The sequence below is a fragment of the Coregonus clupeaformis genome, unplaced genomic scaffold (assembly GCF_020615455.1).
Source record: "Coregonus clupeaformis isolate EN_2021a unplaced genomic scaffold, ASM2061545v1 scaf0388, whole genome shotgun sequence".
Taxonomy (NCBI): Eukaryota; Metazoa; Chordata; class Actinopteri; order Salmoniformes; family Salmonidae; genus Coregonus; species Coregonus clupeaformis.
Window position 1 is genome coordinate 118,354 of NW_025533843.1, and position 20,255 is coordinate 138,608.

Genomic DNA, 20,255 nt, shown 5'->3' on the forward strand with positions numbered 1-20,255 from the left:
ACAGAGAAAGATGGAGAGAGGTGAGGATAAACTAAGTTCCAGTCAGTAATCAAGCTGTGGACAGAGAAGATGGAGAGAGGTTAGGATAAACTAAGTTCCAGTCAGTAATCAAGCTGTGGACAGAGAAGATGGAGAGAGGTCAGGATAAACTAAGTTCCAGTCAGTAATCAAGCTGTGGACAGAGAAGATGGAGAGAGGTCAGGATAAACTAAGTTCCAGTCAGTAATCAAGCTGTGGACAGAGAAGATGGAGAGAGGTGAGGATAAACTAAGTTCCAGTCAGTAATCAAGCTGTGGACAGAGAAGATGGAGAGAGGTCAGGATAAACTAAGTTCCAGTCAGTAATCAAGCTGTGGACAGAGAAGATGGAGAGAGGTCAGGATAAACTAAGTTCCAGTCAGTAATCAAGCTGTGGACAGAGAAGATGGAGAGAGGTCAGGATAAACTAAGTTCCAGTCAGTAATCAAGCTGTGGACAGAGAAGATGGAGAGAGGTGAGGATAAACTAAGTTCCAGTCAGTAATCAAGCTGTGGACAGAGAAGATGGAGAGAGGTCAGGATAAACTAAGTTCCAGTCAGTAATCAAGCTGTGGACAGGTGTGGGTTTAGATGTAGAGCAGACCAATTCATACGCATTGGGTACCAACGACTGTTAACCAGCTGGGTAGGGGTTAGTGGTAGGGTACTAGGGGTTAGTGGTAGGGTACTAGGGGTTAGTGGTAGGGTACTAGGGACTAGGGTTAGTGGTAGGTACTAGGGGTTAGTGGTAGGGTACTAGGTTAGTGGAGGGTACTAGGGCTAGTGGTAGGGTACTAGGGGTTAGTGGTGTAGGTACTAGGGGTTAGTGGTAGGGTACTAGGGGTTAGTGGTAGGGTACTAGGGGTTAGTGGTAGGGTACTAGGGGTTAGTGGTAGGGTACTAGGGGTTAGTGGTAGGGTACTAGGGGTTAGTGGTAGGGTACTAGGGGTTAGTGGTAGGGTACTAGGGGTTAGTGGTAGGGTACTAGGGGTTAGTGGTAGGGTACTAGGGGTTAGTGGTAGGGTACTAGGGTACTAGGGGTTAGTGGTAGGGTACTAGGGGTTAGTGGTAGGGTACTAGGGTTAGTGGTAGGGTACTAGGGTTAGTGGTAGGGTACTAGGGGTTAGTGGTAGGGTACTAGGGGTTAGTGGTAGGGTACTAGGGTACTAGGGGTTAGTGGTAGGGTACTAGGGGTTAGTGGTAGGGTACTAGGGTACTAGGGGTTAGTGGTAGGGTACTAGGGGTTAGTGGTAGGGTACTAGGGGTTAGTGGTAGGGTACTAGGGGTTAGTGGTAGGGTACTAGGGTACTAGGGGTTAGTGGTAGGGTACTAGGGGTTAGTGGTAGGGTACTAGGGTACTAGGGTTAGTGGTAGGGCACTAGGGCTAGTGGTGGTAGGGTACTAGGGGTTAGTGGTAGGGGTACTAGGGTTAGTGGTAGGGTACTAGGGGTTAGTGGTAGGGTACTAGGGGTTAGTGGTAGGGCACTAGGGGTTAGTGGTAGGGTACTAGGGGTTAGTGGTAGGGTACTGAGGGTTAGTGGTAGGGTACTAGGGGTTAGTGGTAGGGTACTAGGGTTAGTGGTAGGGCACTAGGGTACTAGGGGTTAGTGGTAGGGTACTAGGGTTAGTGGTAGGGTACTAGGGTACTAGGGGTTAGTGGTAGGGGTACTAGGGGTTAGTGGTAGGGTACTAGGGGTTGAGTGGTAGGGTACTAGGGGGTTAGTGGTAGGGTACTAGGGTACTAGGGGTTAGTGGTAGGGTACTAGGGGTTAGTGGTAGGGTACTAGGGTACTAGGGGTTAGTGGTAGGGTACTAGGGGTTAGTGGTAGGGTACTAGGTACTAGGGGTTAGTGGTAGGGTACTAGGGGGTTAGTGGTAGGGTACTAGGGGTTAGTGGTCAGGGTACTAGGGGTTAGTGGTAGGGTACTAGGGGTTAGTGGTAGGGTACTAGGGGTTAGTGGGTAGGGTACTCAGGGGTTAGTGGTAGGGTACTAGGGCTAGGGGTTAGTGGTAGGGTACTAGGGGTTAGTGGTAGGGGTACTAGGGTACTAGGGGTTAGTGGTAGGGTACTAGGGTTAGTGGTAGGTACTAGGGTACTAGGGTGGTGGTAGGTCAGGTTAGTGGTAGGGTACTAGGGTACTAGGGGCTAGTTAGTGGTAGGGTACTAGGGGGTTAGTGGTAGGGTACTAGGGGTTAGTGGTAGGGTACTAGGGGTTAGTGGTAGGGTACTAGGGGTTAGTGGTAGGGTACTAGGGTGTTAGTGGTAGGGTACTAGGGGGTTAGTGGTAGGGTACTAGGGGTTAGTGGTAGGGTACTAGGGGTTAGTGGTAGGGTACTAGGGTACTAGGGGTTAGTGGTAGGGTACTAGGGGTTAGTGGTAGGGTACTAGGGTACTAGGGGTTAGTGGTAGGGTACTAGGGTACTAGGGGTTAGTGGTAGGGTACTAGGGGTTAGTGGTAGGGTACTAGGGTACTAGGGGTTAGTGGTAGGGTACTAGGGACTAGGTAGGGACAGGGTACTAGGGGTTAGTGGTAGGGTACTAGGGTACTAGGTGTTAGTGGTAGGGTACTAGTGGGTTAGTGGTAGTCCAGGGTACTAGGGGTTAGTGGTAGGGTACTAGGGTACTAGGGTTAGTGGTGGGGTACTAGGGTACTAGGGTAGGTGGTAGGGTACCAGGGCGTTAGTGGTAGGGTACTAGGGGTTAGTGGTAGGGTACTAGGGGTTAGTGGTAGGGTACTAGGGGTTAGTGGTAGGGCACTAGGGTTAGTGGTAGGGTACTAGGGGTTAGTGGTAGGGTACTAGGGGTTAGTGGTAGGGCACTAGGGGTCAGTGGTAGGGTACTAGGGGTTAGTGGTAGGGTACTAGGGGTTAGTGGTAGGGTACTAGGGTTAGTGGTAGGGTACTAGGGCTGGGTAGTGGTAGGGTACTAGGGGTTAGTGGTAGGGTACTAGGGGTTAGTGGTAGGGTACTAGGGGTTAGTGGTAGGGTACTAGGGTACTAGGGGTTAGTGGTAGGGTTAGGGGTAGTGGTAGGGTACTAGGGGTTAGTGGTAGGGTACTAGGGTACTAGGTGGTAGGGTACTAGGGGTTAGTGGTAGGGTACTAGGGTACTAGGGGTTAGTGGTAGGGTACTAGGGTACTAGGGGTTAGTAGCCTCACCTCTGCAGCCTGTTAACCAGCTGGGTGACCAGGGAGTCAGAGATCCCAGGGTAGGGGTTAGTGGTAGGGTACTAGGGGTTAGTGGTAGGGTACTAGGGTACTAGGGGTTAGTGGTAGGGTACTAGGGGTTAGTGGTAGGGTACTAGGGTACTAGGGGTTAGTGGTAGGGTACTAGGGTACTAGGGGTTAGTGGTAGGGTACTAGGGTACTAGGGGTTAGTGGTAGGGTACTAGGGTACTAGGGGTTAGTGGTAGGGTACTAGGGTACTAGGGGTTAGTAGCCTCACCTCTGCAGCCTGTTAACCAGCTGGGTGACCAGGGAGTCAGAGATCCCAGGGTAGGGGTTAGTGGTAGGGTACTAGGGTACTAGGGGTTAGTAGCCTCACCTCTGCAGCCTGTTAACCAGCTGGGTGACCAGGGAGTCAGAGATCCCAGGGTAGGGGTTAGTGGTAGGGTACTAGGGTACTAGGGGTTAGTAGCCTCACCTCTGCAGCCTGTTAACCAGCTGGGTGACCAGGGAGTCAGAGATCCCAGGGTAGGGTTAGTGGTAACTAGTGTGGGTAGTGGTAGGGTACTAGGGTACGGGTACTAGGGTACTAGGGGTTAGTAGCCTCACCTCTGGAGCCTGTTAACCAGCTGGGTGACCAGGGAGTCAGAGATCCCAGGGTAGGGGTTAGTGGTAGGGTACTAGGGTACTAGGGGTTAGTAGCCTCACCTCTGCAGCCTGTTAACCAGCTGGGTGACCAGGGAGTCAGAGATCCCAGGGTAGGGGTTAGTGGTAGGGTACTAGGGTACTAGGGGTTAGTAGCCTCACCTCTGCAGCCTGTTAACCAGCTGGGTGACCAGGGAGTCCGAGATCCCAGGGTAGGGGTTAGTGGTAGGGTACTAGGGTACTAGGGGTTAGTAGCCTCACCTCTGCAGCCTGTTAACCAGCTGGGTGACCAGGGAGTCAGAGATCCCAGGGTAGGGGTTAGTGGTAGGGTACTAGGGTACTAGGGGTTAGTAGCCTCACCTCTGCAGCCTGTTAACCAGCTGGGTGACCAGGGAGTCAGAGATCCCAGGGTAGGGGTTAGTGGTAGGGTACTAGGGTACTAGGGGTTAGTAGCCTCACCTCTGCAGCCTGTTAACCAGCTGGGTGACCAGGGAGTCAGAGATCCCAGGGTAGGCCTCCTCAGCAAGGAGAATAGCTTCTCTCAGTTCATCCAGAGCCATGGGGTTCCCATTCACTGCCTCCTGACGCTGCTTCAACTGGAGGAGAACAGAACAGGGTTAAGGAGGGCTGTGCAGTCAGTTTGTCCTTCAGACGCTGTTTACTACGGTAGATTGGGGCTGAGCTGCCAACTCTCACGCATTGGCAGAGAGACGCGCATTTGACCCTCTACTCACACCACACCTGTAGGGGCAGATTGTCATCTAGTCTTCAGGAGGTTAGGGTGTAGGGCAGATTAATGTAATCTAGTCTTCAGGAGGTTAGGGTGTAGGGGCAGATTAATGTAATCTAGTCTTCAGGAGGTTAGGGTGTAGGAGCAGATTAATGTAATCTAGTCTTCAGGAGGTTAGGGTGTAGGAGCAGATTAATGTAATCTAGTCTTCAGGAGGTTAGGGGTGTAGGGGCAGATTAATGTAATCTAGTCTTCAGGAGGTTAGGGTGTAGGAGCAGATTAATGTAATCTAGTCTTCAGGAGGTTAGGGTGTAGGGGCAGATTAATGTAATCTAGTCTTCAGGAGGTTAGGGTGTAGGGAGCAGATTAATGTAATCTAGTCTTCAGGAGGTTAGGGTGTAGGGGCAGATTAATGTAATCTAGTCTTCAGGAGGTTAGGGGTGTAGGGGCAGATTAATGTCATCTAGTCTTCAGGAGGTTAGGGTGTAGGGGCAGATTAATGTAATCTAGTCTTCAGGAGGTTAGGGTGTAGGGGCAGATTAATGTAATCTAGTCTTCAGGAGGTTAGGGGTGTAGGGGCAGATTAATGTAATCTAGTCTTCAGGAGGTTAGGGTGTAGGGGCAGATTAATGTCATCTAGTCTTCAGGAGGTTAGGGTGTAGGGGCAGATTAATGTCATCTAGTCTTCAGGAGGTTAGGGTGTAGGGGCAGATTAATGTCATCTAGTCTTCAGGAGGTTAGGGTGTAGGAGCAGATTAATGTAATCTAGTCTTCAGGAGGTTAGGGTGTAGGGGCAGATTAATGTAATCTAGTCTTCAGGAGGTTAGGGTGTAGGGGCAGATTAATGTCATCTAGTCTTCAGGAGGTTAGGGTGTAGGGGCAGATTAATGTCATCTAGTCTTCAGGAGGTTAGGGTGTAGGAGCAGATTAATGTAATCTAGTCTTCAGGAGGTTAGGGTGTAGGAGCAGATTAATGTAATCTAGTCTTCAGGAGGTTAGGGTGTAGGGGCAGATTAATGTAATCTAGTCTTCAGGAGGTTAGGGTGTAGGAGCAGATTAATGTAATCTAGTCTTCAGGAGGTTAGGGTGTAGGGGCAGATTAATGTAATCTAGTCTTCAGGAGGTTAGGGTGTAGGAGCAGATTAATGTAATCTAGTCTTCAGGAGGTTAGGGTGTAGGGGCAGATTAATGTCATCTAGTCTTCAGGAGGTTAGGGTGTAGGGGCAGATTAATGTAATCTAGTCTTCAGGAGGTTAGGGTGTAGGAGCAGATTAATGTAATCTAGTCTTCAGGAGGTTAGGGTGTAGGGGCAGATTAATGTCATCTAGTCTTCAGGAGGTTAGGGTGTAGGGGCAGATTAATGTAATCTAGTCTTCAGGAGGTTAGGGTGTAGGGGCAGATTAATGTCATCTAGTCTTCAGGAGGTTAGGGTGTAGGGGCAGATTAATGTAATCTAGTCTTCAGGAGGTTAGGGTGTAGGGGCAGATTAATGTCATCTAGTCTTCAGGAGGTTAGGGTGTAGGGGCAGATTAATGTCATCTAGTCTTCAGGAGGTTAGGGTGTAGGGGCAGATTAATGTAATCTAGTCTTCAGGAGGTTAGGGTGTAGGGGCAGATTAATGTAATTTAGTCTTCAGGAGGTTAGGGTGTAGGGCAGATTAATGTCATCTAGTCTTCAGGAGGTTAGGGTGTAGGGCAGATTAATGTCATCTAGTCTTCAGGAGGTTAGGGTGTAGGGAGCAGATTAATGTAATCTAGTCTTCAGGAGGTTAGGGTGTAGGGGCAGATTAATGTCATCTAGTCTTCAGGAGGTTAGGGTGTAGGAGCAGATTAATGTCATCTAGTCTTCAGGAGGTTAGGGTGTAGGAGCAGATTAATGTCATCTAGTCTTCAGGAGGTTAGGGTGTAGGAGCAGATTAATGTAATCTAGTCTTCAGGAGGTTAGGGTGTAGGGGCAGATTAATGTAATCTAGTCTTCAGGAGGTTAGGGGTGTAGGGGCAGATTAATGTAATCTAGTCTTCAGGAGGTTAGGGTGTAGGAGCAGATTAATGTAATCTAGTCTTCAGGAGGTTAGGGTGTAGGAGCAGATTAATGTAATCTAGTCTTCAGGAGGTTAGGGTGTAGGGGCAGATTAATGTAATCTAGTCTTCAGGAGGTTAGGGTGTAGGGGCAGATTAATGTAATCTAGTCTTCAGGAGGTTAGGGTGTAGGAGCAGATTAATGTAATCTAGTCTTCAGGAGGTTAGGGTGTAGGAGCAGATTAATGTAATCTAGTCTTCAGGAGGTTAGGGTGTAGGGGCAGATTAATGTCATCTAGTCTTCAGGAGGTTAGGGTGTAGGGGCAGATTAATGTAATCTAGTCTTCAGGAGGTTAGGGTGTAGGAGCAGATTAATGTCATCTAGTCTTCAGGAGGTTAGGGTGTAGGGGCAGATTAATGTAATCTAGTCTTCAGGAGGTTAGGGTGTAGGAGCAGATTAATGTAATCTAGTCTTCAGGAGGTTAGGGTGTAGGGGCAGATTAATGTAATCTAGTCTTCAGGAGGTTAGGGTGTAGGAGCAGATTAATGTAATCTAGTCTTCAGGAGGTTAGGGTGTAGGGAGCAGATTAATGTAATCTAGTCTTCAGGAGGTTAGGGTGTAGGGGCAGATTAATGTAATCTAGTCTTCAGGAGGTTAGGGTGTAGGAGCAGATTAATGTAATCTAGTCTTCAGGAGGTTAGGGTGTAGGGGCAGATTAATGTAATCTAGTCTTCAGGAGGTTAGGGTGTAGGGGCAGATTAATGTCATCTAGTCTTCAGGAGGTTAGGGGTGTAGGAGCAGATTAATGTAATCTAGTCTTCAGGAGGTTAGGGTGTAGGGGCAGATTAATGTAATCTAGTCTTCAGGAGGTTAGGGTGTAGGGCAGATTAATGTAATCTAGTCTTCAGGAGGTTAGGGTGTAGGGGCAGATTAATGTCATCTAGTCTTCAGGAGGTTAGGGTGTAGGGCAGATTAATGTAATCTAGTCTTCAGGAGGTTAGGGTGTAGGGGCAGATTAATGTAATCTAGTCTTCAGGAGGTTAGGGTGTAGGGGCAGATTAATGTAATCTAGTCTTCAGGAGGTTAGGGTGTAGGGGCAGATTAATGTCATCTAGTCTTCAGGAGGTTAGGGTGTAGGGAGCAGATTAATGTCATCTAGTCTTCAGGAGGTTAGGGTGTAGGGGCAGATTAATGTCATCTAGTCTTCAGGAGGTTAGGGTGTAGGAGCAGATTAATGTAATCTAGTCTTCAGGAGGTTAGGGTGTAGGGGCAGATTAATGTAATCTAGTCTTCAGGAGGTTAGGGTGTAGGAGCAGATTAATGTAATCTAGTCTTCAGGAGGTTAGGGTGTAGGGGCAGATTAATGTAATCTAGTCTTCAGGAGGTTAGGGTGTAGGGAGCAGATTAATGTAATCTAGTCTTCAGGAGGTTAGGGTGTAGGGGCAGATTAATGTCATCTAGTCTTCAGGAGGTTAGGGTGTAGGAGCAGATTAATGTCATCTAGTCTTCAGGAGGTTAGGGTGTAGGAGCAGATTAATGTCATCTAGTCTTCAGGAGGTTAGGGTGTAGGAGCAGATTAATGTAATCTAGTCTTCAGGAGGTTAGGGTGTAGGGGCAGATTAATGTCATCTAGTCTTCAGGAGGTTAGGGTGTAGGGGCAGATTAATGTAATCTAGTCTTCAGGAGGTTAGGGTGTAGGAGCAGATTAATGTAATCTAGTCTTCAGGAGGTTAGGGTGTAGGAGCAGATTAATGTCATCTAGTCTTCAGGAGGTTAGGGTGTAGGGGCAGATTAATGTCATCTAGTCTTCAGGAGGTTAGGGTGTAGGGGCAGATTAATGTAATCTAGTCTTCAGGAGGTTAGGGTGTAGGGGCAGATTAATGTCATCTAGTCTTCAGGAGGTTAGGGTGTAGGAGCAGATTAATGTAATCTAGTCTTCAGGAGGTTAGGGTGTAGGAGCAGATTAATGTCATCTAGTCTTCAGGAGGTTAGGGTGTAGGAGCAGATTAATGTAATCTAGTCTTCAGGAGGTTAGGGTGTAGGAGCAGATTAATGTAATCTAGTCTTCAGGAGGTTAGGGTGTAGGGGCAGATTAATGTCATCTAGTCTTCAGGAGGTTAGGGTGTAGGAGCAGATTAATGTAATCTAGTCTTCAGGAGGTTAGGGTGTAGGGAGCAGATTAATGTCATCTAGTCTTCAGGAGGTTAGGGTGTAGGAGCAGATTAATGTCATCTAGTCTTCAGGAGGTTAGGGTGTAGGGAGCAGATTAATGTCATCTAGTCTTCAGGAGGTTAGGGTGTAGGGAGCAGATTAATGTAATCTAGTCTTCAGGAGGTTAGGGTGTAGGGGCAGATTAATGTCATCTAGTCTTCAGGAGGTTAGGGTGTAGGGAGCAGATTAATGTAATCTAGTCTTCAGGAGGTTAGGGTGTAGGGGCAGATTAATGTCATCTAGTCTTCAGGAGGTTAGGGTGTAGGGGCAGATTAATGTAATCTAGTCTTCAGGAGGTTAGGGTGTAGGGGCAGATTAATGTCATCTAGTCTTCAGGAGGTTAGGGTGTAGGGAGCAGATTAATGTAATCTAGTCTTCAGGAGGTTAGGGTGTAGGGGCAGATTAATGTAATCTAGTCTTCAGGAGGTTAGGGTGTAGGGAGCAGATTAATGTAATCTAGTCTTCAGGAGGTTAGGGGTGTAGGGAGCAGATTAATGTCATCTAGTCTTCAGGAGGTTAGGGTGTAGGGGCAGATTAATGTAATCTAGTCTTCAGGAGGTTAGGGTGTAGGGGCAGATTAATGTCATCTAGTCTTCAGGAGGTTAGGGTGTAGGGAGCAGATTAATGTAATCTAGTCTTCAGGAGGTTAGGGTGTAGGGAGCAGATTAATGTAATCTAGTCTTCAGGAGGTTAGGGTGTAGGAGCAGATTAATGTCATCTGGTCTTCAGGAGGTTAGGGTGTAGGAGCAGATTAATGTAATCTAGTCTTCAGGAGGTTAGGGTGTAGGGGCAGATTAATGTAATCTAGTCTTCAGGAGGTTAGGGTGTAGGGAGCAGATTAATGTAATCTAGTCTTCAGGAGGTTAGGGTGTAGGGGCAGATTAATGTAATCTAGTCTTCAGGAGGTTAGGGTGTAGGGAGCAGATTAATGTAATCTAGTCTTCAGGAGGTTAGGGTGTAGGGAGCAGATTAATGTAATCTAGTCTTCAGGAGGTTAGGGTGTAGGGGCAGATTAATGTAATCTAGTCTTCAGGAGGTTAGGGTGTAGGAGCAGATTAATGTAATCTAGTCTTCAGGAGGTTAGGGTGTAGGAGCAGATTAATGTCATCTAGTCTTCAGGAGGTTAGGGTGTAGGAGCAGATTAATGTAATCTAGTCTTCAGGAGGTTAGGGTGTAGGAGCAGATTAATGTCATCTAGTCTTCAGGAGGTTAGGGTGTAGGGGCAGATTAATGTCATCTAGTCTTCAGGAGGTTAGGGTGTAGGGGCAGATTAATGTAATCTAGTCTTCAGGAGGTTAGGGTGTAGGAGCAGATTAATGTCATCTAGTCTTCAGGAGGTTAGGGGTGTAGGAGCAGATTAATGTCATCTAGTCTTCAGGAGGTTAGGGTGTAGGGGCAGATTAATGTAATCTAGTCTTCAGGAGGTTAGGGTGTAGGAGCAGATTAATGTCATCTAGTCTTCAGGAGGTTAGGGTGTAGGAGCAGATTAATGTAATCTAGTCTTCAGGAGGTTAGGGTGTAGGAGCAGATTAATGTCATCTAGTCTTCAGGAGGTTAGGGTGTAGGAGCAGATTAATGTAATCTAGTCTTCAGGAGGTTAGGGTGTAGGGGCAGATTAATGTCATCTAGTCTTCAGGAGGTTAGGGTGTAGGGGCAGATTAATGTAATCTAGTCTTCAGGAGGTTAGGGTGTAGGGGCAGATTAATGTCATCTAGTCTTCAGGAGGTTAGGGTGTAGGGAGCAGATTAATGTAATCTAGTCTTCAGGAGGTTAGGGTGTAGGAGCAGATTAATGTAATCTAGTCTTCAGGAGGTTAGGGTGTAGGGAGCAGATTAATGTAATCTAGTCTTCAGGAGGTTAGGGTGTAGGGGCAGATTAATGTAATCTAGTCTTCAGGAGGTTAGGGTGTAGGGGCAGATTAATGTAATCTAGTCTTCAGGAGGTTAGGGTGTAGGGGCAGATTAATGTAATCTAGTCTTCAGGAGGTTAGGGTGTAGGAGCAGATTAATGTCATCTAGTCTTCAGGAGGTTAGGGTGTAGGGGCAGATTAATGTCATCTAGTCTTCAGGAGGTTAGGGTGTAGGGGCAGATTAATGTCATCTAGTCTTCAGGAGGTTAGGGTGTAGGGGCAGATTAATGTCATCTAGTCTTCAGGAGGTTAGGGTGTAGGGGCAGATTAATGTCATCTAGTCTTCAGGAGGTTAGGGTGTAGGAGCAGATTAATGTCATCTAGTCTTCAGGAGGTTAGGGTGTAGGAGCAGATTAATGTCATCTAGTCTTCAGGAGGTTAGGGTGTAGGGGCAGATTAATGTCATCTAGTCTTCAGGAGGTTAGGGTGTAGGGGCAGATTAATGTCATCTAGTCTTCAGGAGGTTAGGGTGTAGGGGCAGATTAATGTCATCTAGTCTTCAGGAGGTTAGGGTGTAGGGGCAGATTAATGTAATCTAGTCTTCAGGAGGTTAGGGTGTAGGGGCAGATTAATGTAATCTAGTCTTCAGGAGGTTAGGGTGTAGGAGCAGATTAATGTCATCTAGTCTTCAGGAGGTTAGGGTGTAGGAGCAGATTAATGTCATCTAGTCTTCAGGAGGTTAGGGTGTAGGGGCAGATTAATGTAATCTAGTCTTCAGGAGGTTAGGGTGTAGGGGCAGATTAATGTAATCTAGTCTTCAGGAGGTTAGGGTGTAGGGGCAGATTAATGTCATCTAGTCTTCAGGAGGTTAGGGTGTAGGAGCAGATTAATGTAATCTAGTCTTCAGGAGGTTAGGGTGTAGGGGCAGATTAATGTCATCTAGTCTTCAGGAGGTTAGGGTGTAGGGCAGATTAATGTCATCTAGTCTTCAGGAGGTTAGGGTGTAGGGGCAGATTAATGTCATCTAGTCTTCAGGAGGTTAGGGTGTAGGAGCAGATTAATGTCATATAGTCTTCAGGAGATTTTATTATCTATTGACTTTATTTAGTCTGATCAGAAGAGCAAGTTTCATTCTTAACAATGGACTATAATACAGGGTAATTACTGTGTAGTCAGCAACAACACTACTGGTATTCCCCACACGCATTGGATTATTCCACTTCTTCCCAGTGTCATCACATATTGGAAATCTGATATGCCTACTTCTGTTTTTGAAAATGAATTATATGAGGCTATGCATTTTTGCAGCCATTCACGGACAGTTTGGAATAAGTCACACAAATAAGCATTGGATATTAAATGCTCCAGGAATCAAATATCATTTGACATTTTAGTATTGTGCACATGCTAGGCAACTCAAAAGCATCATGTGTTGTTTATGTAAGATGACGACAAGCATCTTCAACCAGTAGGCATAAACCACCTGAACACTGATATTCATTAGATTTGTCTATATTCATACTGTTTTCTATTAAGCAGTGGGTGACCTTCCTAACGCCTCTGACCACGATATCAGACACCTTCCTAACGCCTCTGACCACGATATCAGACACCTTCCTAACGCCTCTGACCACGATATCAGACACCTTCCTAACGCCTCTGACCACGATATCAGACGCTGTTTTCTATTAAGCAGTGGGTGACCTTCCTAACGCCTCTGACCACGATATCAGACGCTGTTTTCTATTAAGCAGTGGGTGACCTTCCTAACGCCTCTGACCACGATATCAGACACCTTCCTAACGCCTCTGACCACGATATCAGACACCTTCCTAACGCCTCTGACCACGATATCAGACACCTTCCTAACGCCTCTGACCACGATATCAGACGCTGTTTTCTATTAAGCAGTGGGTGACCTTCCTAACGCCTCTGACCACGATATCAGACACCTTCCTAACGCCTCTGACCACGATATCAGACACCTTCCTAACGCCTCTGACCACGATATCAGACACCTTCCTAACGCCTCTGACCACGATATCAGACGCTGTTTTCTATTAAGCAGTGGGTGACCTTCCTAACGCCTCTGACCACGATATCAGACGCTGTTTTCTATTAAGCAGTGGGTGACCTTCCTAACGCCTCTGACCACGATATCAGACACCTTCCTAACGCCTCTGACCACGATATCAGACACCTTCCTAACGCCTCTGACCACGATATCAGACGCTGTTTTCTATTAAGCAGTGGGTGACCTTCCTAACGCCTCTGACCACGATATCAGACACCTTCCTAACGCCTCTGACCACGATATCAGACGCTGTTTTCTATTAAGCAGTGGGTGACCTTCCTAACGCCTCTGACCACGATATCAGACGCTGTTTTCTATTAAGCAGTGGGTGACCTTCCTAACGCCTCTGACCACGATATCAGACGCTGTTTTCTATTAAGCAGTGGGTGACCTTCCTAACGCCTCTGACCACGATATCAGACGCTGTTTACTATTAAGCAGTGGGTGACCTTCCTAACGCCTCTGACCACGATATCAGACACCTTCCTAACGCCTCTGACCACGATATCAGACACCTTCCTAACGCCTCTGACCACGATATCAGACGCTGTTTTCTATTAAGCAGTGGGTGACCTTCCTAACGCCTCTGACCACGATATCAGACACCTTCCTAACGCCTCTGACCACGATATCAGACGCTGTTTTCTATTAAGCAGTGGGTGATCTTCCTAACGCCTCTGACCACGATATCAGACGCTGTTTTCTATTAAGCAGTGGGTGACCTTCCTAACGCCTCTGACCACGATATCAGACGCTGTTTTCTATTAAGCAGTGGGTGACCTTCCTAACGCCTCTGACCACGATATCAGACGCTGTTTTCTATTAAGCAGTGGGTGACCTTCCTAACGCCTCTGACCACGATATCAGACGCTGTTTCCTATTAAGCAGTGGGTGACCTTCCTAACGCCTCTGACCACGATATCAGACACCTTCCTAACGCCTCTGACCACGATATCAGACACCTTCCTAACGCCTCTGACCACGATATCAGACGCTGTTTCCTATTAACTTCACAACGATTCTACATGTTGAATCACCACCTTCATCAACACCCAGCAGGCGACGGACTGCGCGTGGCCGAGGGCCGGGTTGGTCCGACTACGCTATATGACAGCAGAGAGCTTCTTACCTCGGCCAGCAGGCGACGGACTGCGCGTGGCCGAGGGCCGGGTTGGTCCGACTACACTATATGACAGCAGAGAGCTGCTTACCTCGGCCAGCAGGCGACGGACTGCGCGTGGCCGAGGGCCGGGTTGGTCCGACTACACTATATGGCAGCAGAGAGCTTCTTACCTCGGCCAGCAGGCGACGGACTGCGCGTGGCCGAGGGCCGGGTTGGTCCGACTACACTATATGACAGCAGAGAGCTTCTTACCTCGGCCAGCAGGCGACGGACTGCGCGTGGCCGAGGGCCGGGTTGGTCCGACTACGCTATATGACAGCAGAGAGCTGCTTACCTCGGCCAGCAGGCGACGGACTGCGCGTGGCCGAGGGCCGGGTTGGTCCGACTACGCTATATGACAGCAGAGAGCTTCTTACCTCGGCCAGCAGGCGACGGACTGCGCGTGGCCGAGGGCCGGGTTGGTCCGACTACGCTATATGACAGCAGAGAGCTTCTTACCTCGGCCAGCAGGCGACGGACTGCGCGTGGCCGAGGGCCGGGTTGGTCCGACTACACTATATGACAGCAGAGAGCTTTTTACCTCGGCCAGCAGGCGACGGACTGCGCGTGGCCGAGGGCCGGGTTGGTCCGACTACGCTATATGACAGCAGAGAGCTTCTTACCTCGGCCAGCGAAGGAGAGATGATGGAGGACAGGCTGGTGGAATACGGCCTCTTTGAAATGTCTCCACTCTCCCCTGCTGGTCCCTCTCCCCCGTTCTGGAGTTTCTTAGGATCCTTCTCTCTGATGGTGAAGATCCAGTCATCACTCCCAAAGTTGTTCCCGCCCGACGCCTGCCCATCCTGCTCCCTGATTGGACAAGAGAGACCAGTCAGGACTCCAATTGGCTCAGCTCAACATGACAGTATGACTCCATAGCCCTGGTTAAAGTAGTGCATTTTAAAGGGAAGAGGGTCTCATTTAGTATGCAGCCTAGTTCTAATCCTGACTTACGAGTCAGACTCGTCTGAGCCTGATGTCTGGTCTGCCTAGTTCTGATCCTGACTTACGAGTCAGACTCGTCTGAGCTGGACTCTGCCTGATGTCTGGTCTGCCTAGTTCTGATCCTGACTTACGAGTCAGACTCGTCTGAGCTGGACTCTGCCTGATGTCTGGTCTGCCTAGTTCTGATCCTGACTTACGAGTCAGACTCGTCTGAGCTGGACTCTGCCTGCTGTCTGGTCTGCCTAGTTCTGATACTGACTTACGAGTCAGACTCGTCTGAGCTGGACTCCGCCTGCTGTCTGGTCTGCCTAGTTCTGATCCTGACTTACGAGTCAGACTCGTCTGAGCTGGACTCTGCCTGATGTCTGGTCTGCCTAGTTCTGATCCTGACTTACGAGTCAGACTCGTCTGAGCTGGACTCTGCCTGATGTCTGGTCTGCCTAGTTCTGATCCTGACTTACGAGTCAGACTCGTCTGAGCTGGAATCTGCCTGATGTCTGGTCTGCCTAGTTCTGATCCTGACTTACGAGTCAGACTCGTCTGAGCTGGACTCTGCCTGCTGTCTGGTCTGCCTAGTTCTGATCCTGACTTACGAGTCAGACTCGTCTGAGCTGGACTCTGCCTGATGTCTGGTCTGCCTAGTTCTGATCCTGACTTACGAGTCAGACTCGTCTGAGCTGGACTCCGCCTGCTGTCTGGTCTGCCTAGTTCTGATCCTGACTTACGAGTCAGACTCGTCTGAGCTGGACTCTGCCTGATGTCTGGTCTGCCTAGTTCTGATCCTGACTTACGAGTCAGACTCGTCTGAGCTGGACTCTGCCTGATGTCTGGTCTGCCTAGTTCTGATCCTGACTTACGAGTCAGACTCGTCTGAGCTGGACTCCGCCTGCTGTCTGGTCTGCTCAGCCTTCCACCTCCTGTATTTATCCACCAGCTCTGTCAGGTACGACGTCTTCTTGGCGTAACGCACAATCAGCTTGTGTTTCAACAGTTCTTTGGCAGTAGGCCTCTGCAGAGAGACGGGGGGGAGGAGGGAAGCAGAAGGAATGAGAAGAAAAAGGAAGTGTAAGCAAGGTGAGGAGCGGATAGATAGGACTGGAAACAGAAAGAGGAAAGAAATGCAGGCACAGATGCACAAATAACTTCCAAAATGCTCTCTGATTTTGCCAGACCAGCAAATGGAAGTAAAATCAGTTGAAACCAGTCAGGGAACACTTTCAAACCCTAACAGAACACTTCAAATGGAAGTAAAATCAGTTGAAACCAGTCAGGGAACACTTTCAAACCCTAACAGAACACTTCAAATGGAAGTAAAATCAGTTGAAACCAGTCAGGGAACACTTCCAAACCCTAACAGAACACTTCAAATGGAAGTAAAATCAGTTGAAACCAGTCAGGGAACACTTTCAAACCCTAACAGAACACTTCAAATGGAAGTAAAATCAGATGAAACCAGCCAGGGAACACTTTCAAACACTAACAGAACACTTCAAATGGAAGTAGAATCAGATGAAACCAGCCAGGGAACACTTTCAAACCCTAACAGAACACTTCAAATGGAAGTAAAATCAGTTGAAACCAGTCAGGGAACACTTCAAACCCTAACAGAACACTTCAAATGGAAGTAAAATCAGTTGAAACCAGTCAGGGAACACTTTCAAACCCTAACAGAACACTTCAAATGGAAGTAAAATCAGTTGAAACCAGCCAGGGAACACTTTCAAACCCTAACAGAACACTTCAAATGGAAGTAAAATCAGTTGAAACCAGTCAGGGAACACTTCCAAACCCTAACAGAACACTTCAAATGGAAGTAAAATCAGTTGAAACCAGTCAGGGAACACTTTCAAACCCTAACAGAACACTTCAAATGGAAGTAAAATCAGTTGAAACCAGTCAGGGAACACTTTCAAACCCTAACAGAACACTTCAAATGGAAGTAAAATCAGTTGAAACCAGTCAGGGAACATTTCCAAACCCTAACAGAACACTTCAAATGGAAGTAAAATCAGTTGAAACCAGTCAGGGAACAATTTCAAACCCTAACAGAACACTTCAAATGGAAGTAAAATCAGTTGAAACCAGTCAGGGAACACTTCCAAACCCTAACAGAACACTTCAAATGGAAGTAAAATCAGTTGAAACCAGTCAGGGAACACTTTCAAACCCTAACAGAACACTTCAAATGGAAGTAAAATCAGTTGAAACCAGTCAGGGAACACTTTCAAACCCTAACAGAACACTTCAAATGGAAGTAAAATCAGTTGAAACCAGTCAGGGAACACTTTCAAACCCTAACAGAACACTTCAAATGGAAGTAAAATCAGTTGAAACCAGTCAGGGAACACTTTCAAACCCTAACAGAACACTTCAAATGGAAGTAAAATCAGTTGAAACCAGTCAGGGAACACTTTCAAACCCTAACAGAACACTTCAAATGGAAGTAAAATCAGTTGAAACCAGTCAGGGAACACTTTCAAACCCTAACAGAACACTTCAAATGGAAGTAAAATCAGTTGAAACCAGTCAGGGAACACTTTCAAACCCTAACAGAACACTTCAAATGGAAGTAAAATCAGTTGAAACCAGTCAGGGAACACTTTCAAACCCTAACAGAACACTTCAAATGGAAGTAAAATCAGTTGAAACCAGCCAGGGAACACTTTCAAACCCTAACAGAACACTTCAAATGGAAGTAAAATCAGTTGAAACCAGCCAGGGAACACTTTCAAACCCTAACAGAACACTTCAAATGGAAGTAAAATCAGTTGAAACCAGTCAGGGAACACTTTCAAACCCTAACAGAACACTTCAAATGGAAGTAAAATCAGTTGAAACCAGTCAGGGAACACTTTCAAACCCTAACAGAACACTTCAAATGGAAGTAAAATCAGTTGAAACCAGTCAGGGAACACTTTCAAACCCTAACAGAACACTTCAAATGGAAGTAAAATCAGTTGAAACCAGTCAGGGAACACTTTCAAACCCTAACAGAACACTTCAAATGGAAGTAAAATCAGTTGAAACCAGTCAGGGAACACTTTCAAACCCTAACAGAACACTTCAAATGGAAGTAAAATCAGTTGAAACCAGTCAGGGAACACTTCCAAACCCTAACAGAACACTTCAAATGGAAGTAAAATCAGTTGAAACCAGTCAGGAACACTTCCAAACCCTAACAGAACACTTCAAATGGAAGTAAAATCAGTTGAAACCAGTCAGGGAACACTTTCAAACCCTAACAGAACACTTCAAATGGAAGTAAAATCAGTTGAAATCAGTCAGGGAACATTTCCAAACCCTAACAGAACACTTCAAATGGAAGTAAAATCAGTTGAAACCAGTCAGGGAACACTTTCAAACCCTAACAGAACACTTCAAATGGAAGTAAAATCAGTTGAAACCAGTCAGGGAACACTTTCAAACCCTAACAGAACACTTCAAATGGAAGTAAAATCAGTTGAAACCAGTCAGGGAACACTTTCAAACCCTAACAGAACACTTCAAATGGAAGTAAAATCAGTTGAAACCAGCCAGGGAACACTTTCAAACCTAACCCTAACAGAACACTTCAAATGGAAGTAGAATCAGATGAAACCAGTCAGGGAACACTTTCAAACCCTAACAGAACACTTCAAATGGAAGTAAAATCAGATGAAACCAGTCAGGGAACACTTCCAAACCCTAACAGAACACTTCAAATGGAAGTAAAATCAGTTGAAACCAGTCAGGGAACACTTTCAAACCCTAACAGAACACTTCAAATGGAAGTAAAATCAGTTGAAACCAGTCAGGGAACACTTTCAAACCCTAACAGAACACTTCAAATGGAAGTAAAATCAGATGAAACCAGCCAGGGAACACTTTCAAACCCTAACAGAACACTTCAAATGGAAGTAAAATCAGTTGAAACCAGTCAGGGAACACTTTCAAACCCTAACAGAACACTTCAAATGGAAGTAAGATCAGTTGAAACCAGTCAGGGAACACTTTCAAACCCTAACAGAACACTTCAAATGGAAGTAAAATCAGTTGAAACCAGTCAGGGAACACTTCCAAACCCTAACAGAACACTTCAAATGGAAGTAAAATCAGTTGAAACCAGTCAGGGAACACTTCCAAACCCTAACAGAACACTTCAAATGGAAGTAGAATCAGATGAAACCAGTCAGGGAACACTTTCAAACCCTAACAGAACACTTCAAATGGAAGTAAAGTGTTCCCTAACAGAACACTTCTGAACCCGAACTCTAAAGGAACACTTACGAAGCTTGGCTCCTTGTTCAGGCAGGCCTCCACAAACTCCTTGAGGGGCTTGCTGTAGTTCCCCTCCAGGGTAGGAGGGGTGTTCTTTGGGATGAGGAACAGCACCTTCATAGGGTGTAGCTCAGAGTGGGGGGGCTCCCCTTTGGCCAGCTCTATACAGGTTATACCCAGGGACCAGATGTCTGCCTGCAACACACAGAGGGGACAGGGAGAGAGATGTTTTCACCTTGAGGGAACTTAGGTACATCCAAAATGACACCCCTCCTTATATAAGTCATTACTTTTGACCAGAGCCCTATGGGCTAGTGCACTATATAGGGAATAGGGTGCCATTTCAGATGTAGCCTTGTGTGGCATTTGGGATAACTTCTTTGTTGTCATTATAAACAGAACTTCCCGTATGACCCCTGACCTCTCACCTTACAGTCGTAGGCTGACTGCTTGATGACCTCTGGAGCCATCCAGAAGGGCGTGCCAACGAAGGTGCTGCGTTTGAGCTGGGTGTCTGTTAGCTGTCCGGCCACCCCGAAGTCTGCCAGCTTCACCTCCCCGTGCTCCGACAGCAGGACGTTGGCAGCTGAGGGAGGGAAGAGAGCAGTATGGATCAGGGGGTCGCCCCGACCAGGACTCAAACCCTGGTCCAGCCACCGTCAACCCAACACCTTAACCGTTACGCGCAGAGAGCCAAACCCCTTGACGAGGTCACTAGCTGTGGGCTAATAAGGTCACTACTTCTAATCTGGACAACTCTCTGTAAACTTCATAGAATAGGCCCTCTATAGCAACACTGTCAGTAGTGTTGATGTCTCCTTGTACCTTCTCTGAGTGGAGGTATTCCCCCTCTACATTAACCCTGTCAGTAGTGTTGATGTCTCCTTGTACCTTCTCTGAGTGGAGGTATTCCCCCTCTACATTAACCCTGTCAGTAGTGTTGATGTCTCCTTGTACCTTCTCTGAGTGGAGGTATCCCCCCCTCTACATTAACACTGTCAGTAGTGTTGATGTCTCCTTGTACCTTCTCTGAGTGGAGGTATTCCCCCTCTACATTAACCCTGTCAGTAGTGTTGATGTCTCCTTGTACCTTCTCTGAGTGGAGGTATTCCCCTCTACATTAACCCTGTCAGTAGTGTTGATGTCTCCTTGTACCTTCTCTGAGTGGAGGTATTCCCCCTCT

The 20,255-nt window shown here is 47.1% G+C and overlaps 1 protein-coding gene across 3 annotated transcripts in view; it reads right to left on the reverse strand.

Annotated features, from left to right (window-relative positions):
- The window catches only part of LOC121560402 (serine/threonine-protein kinase 24-like), a 61,604-nt gene that overhangs the window by 2,331 nt on the left and 39,018 nt on the right, over positions 1–20,255 (reverse strand). For all 3 annotated transcript variants that reach the window (XM_045215188.1, XM_045215190.1, XM_045215189.1), the window contains 5 exons: positions 19,501–19,658; positions 19,082–19,267; positions 15,673–15,824; positions 14,494–14,680; positions 4,285–4,421 (listed from right to left, as the gene is read on the reverse strand). In XM_045215188.1, coding sequence (XP_045071123.1) covers positions 4,285–4,421; positions 14,494–14,680; positions 15,673–15,824; positions 19,082–19,267; positions 19,501–19,658 — 820 coding nt within the window. The remainder of the gene's footprint in view (positions 1–4,284; positions 4,422–14,493; positions 14,681–15,672; positions 15,825–19,081; positions 19,268–19,500; positions 19,659–20,255) is intronic.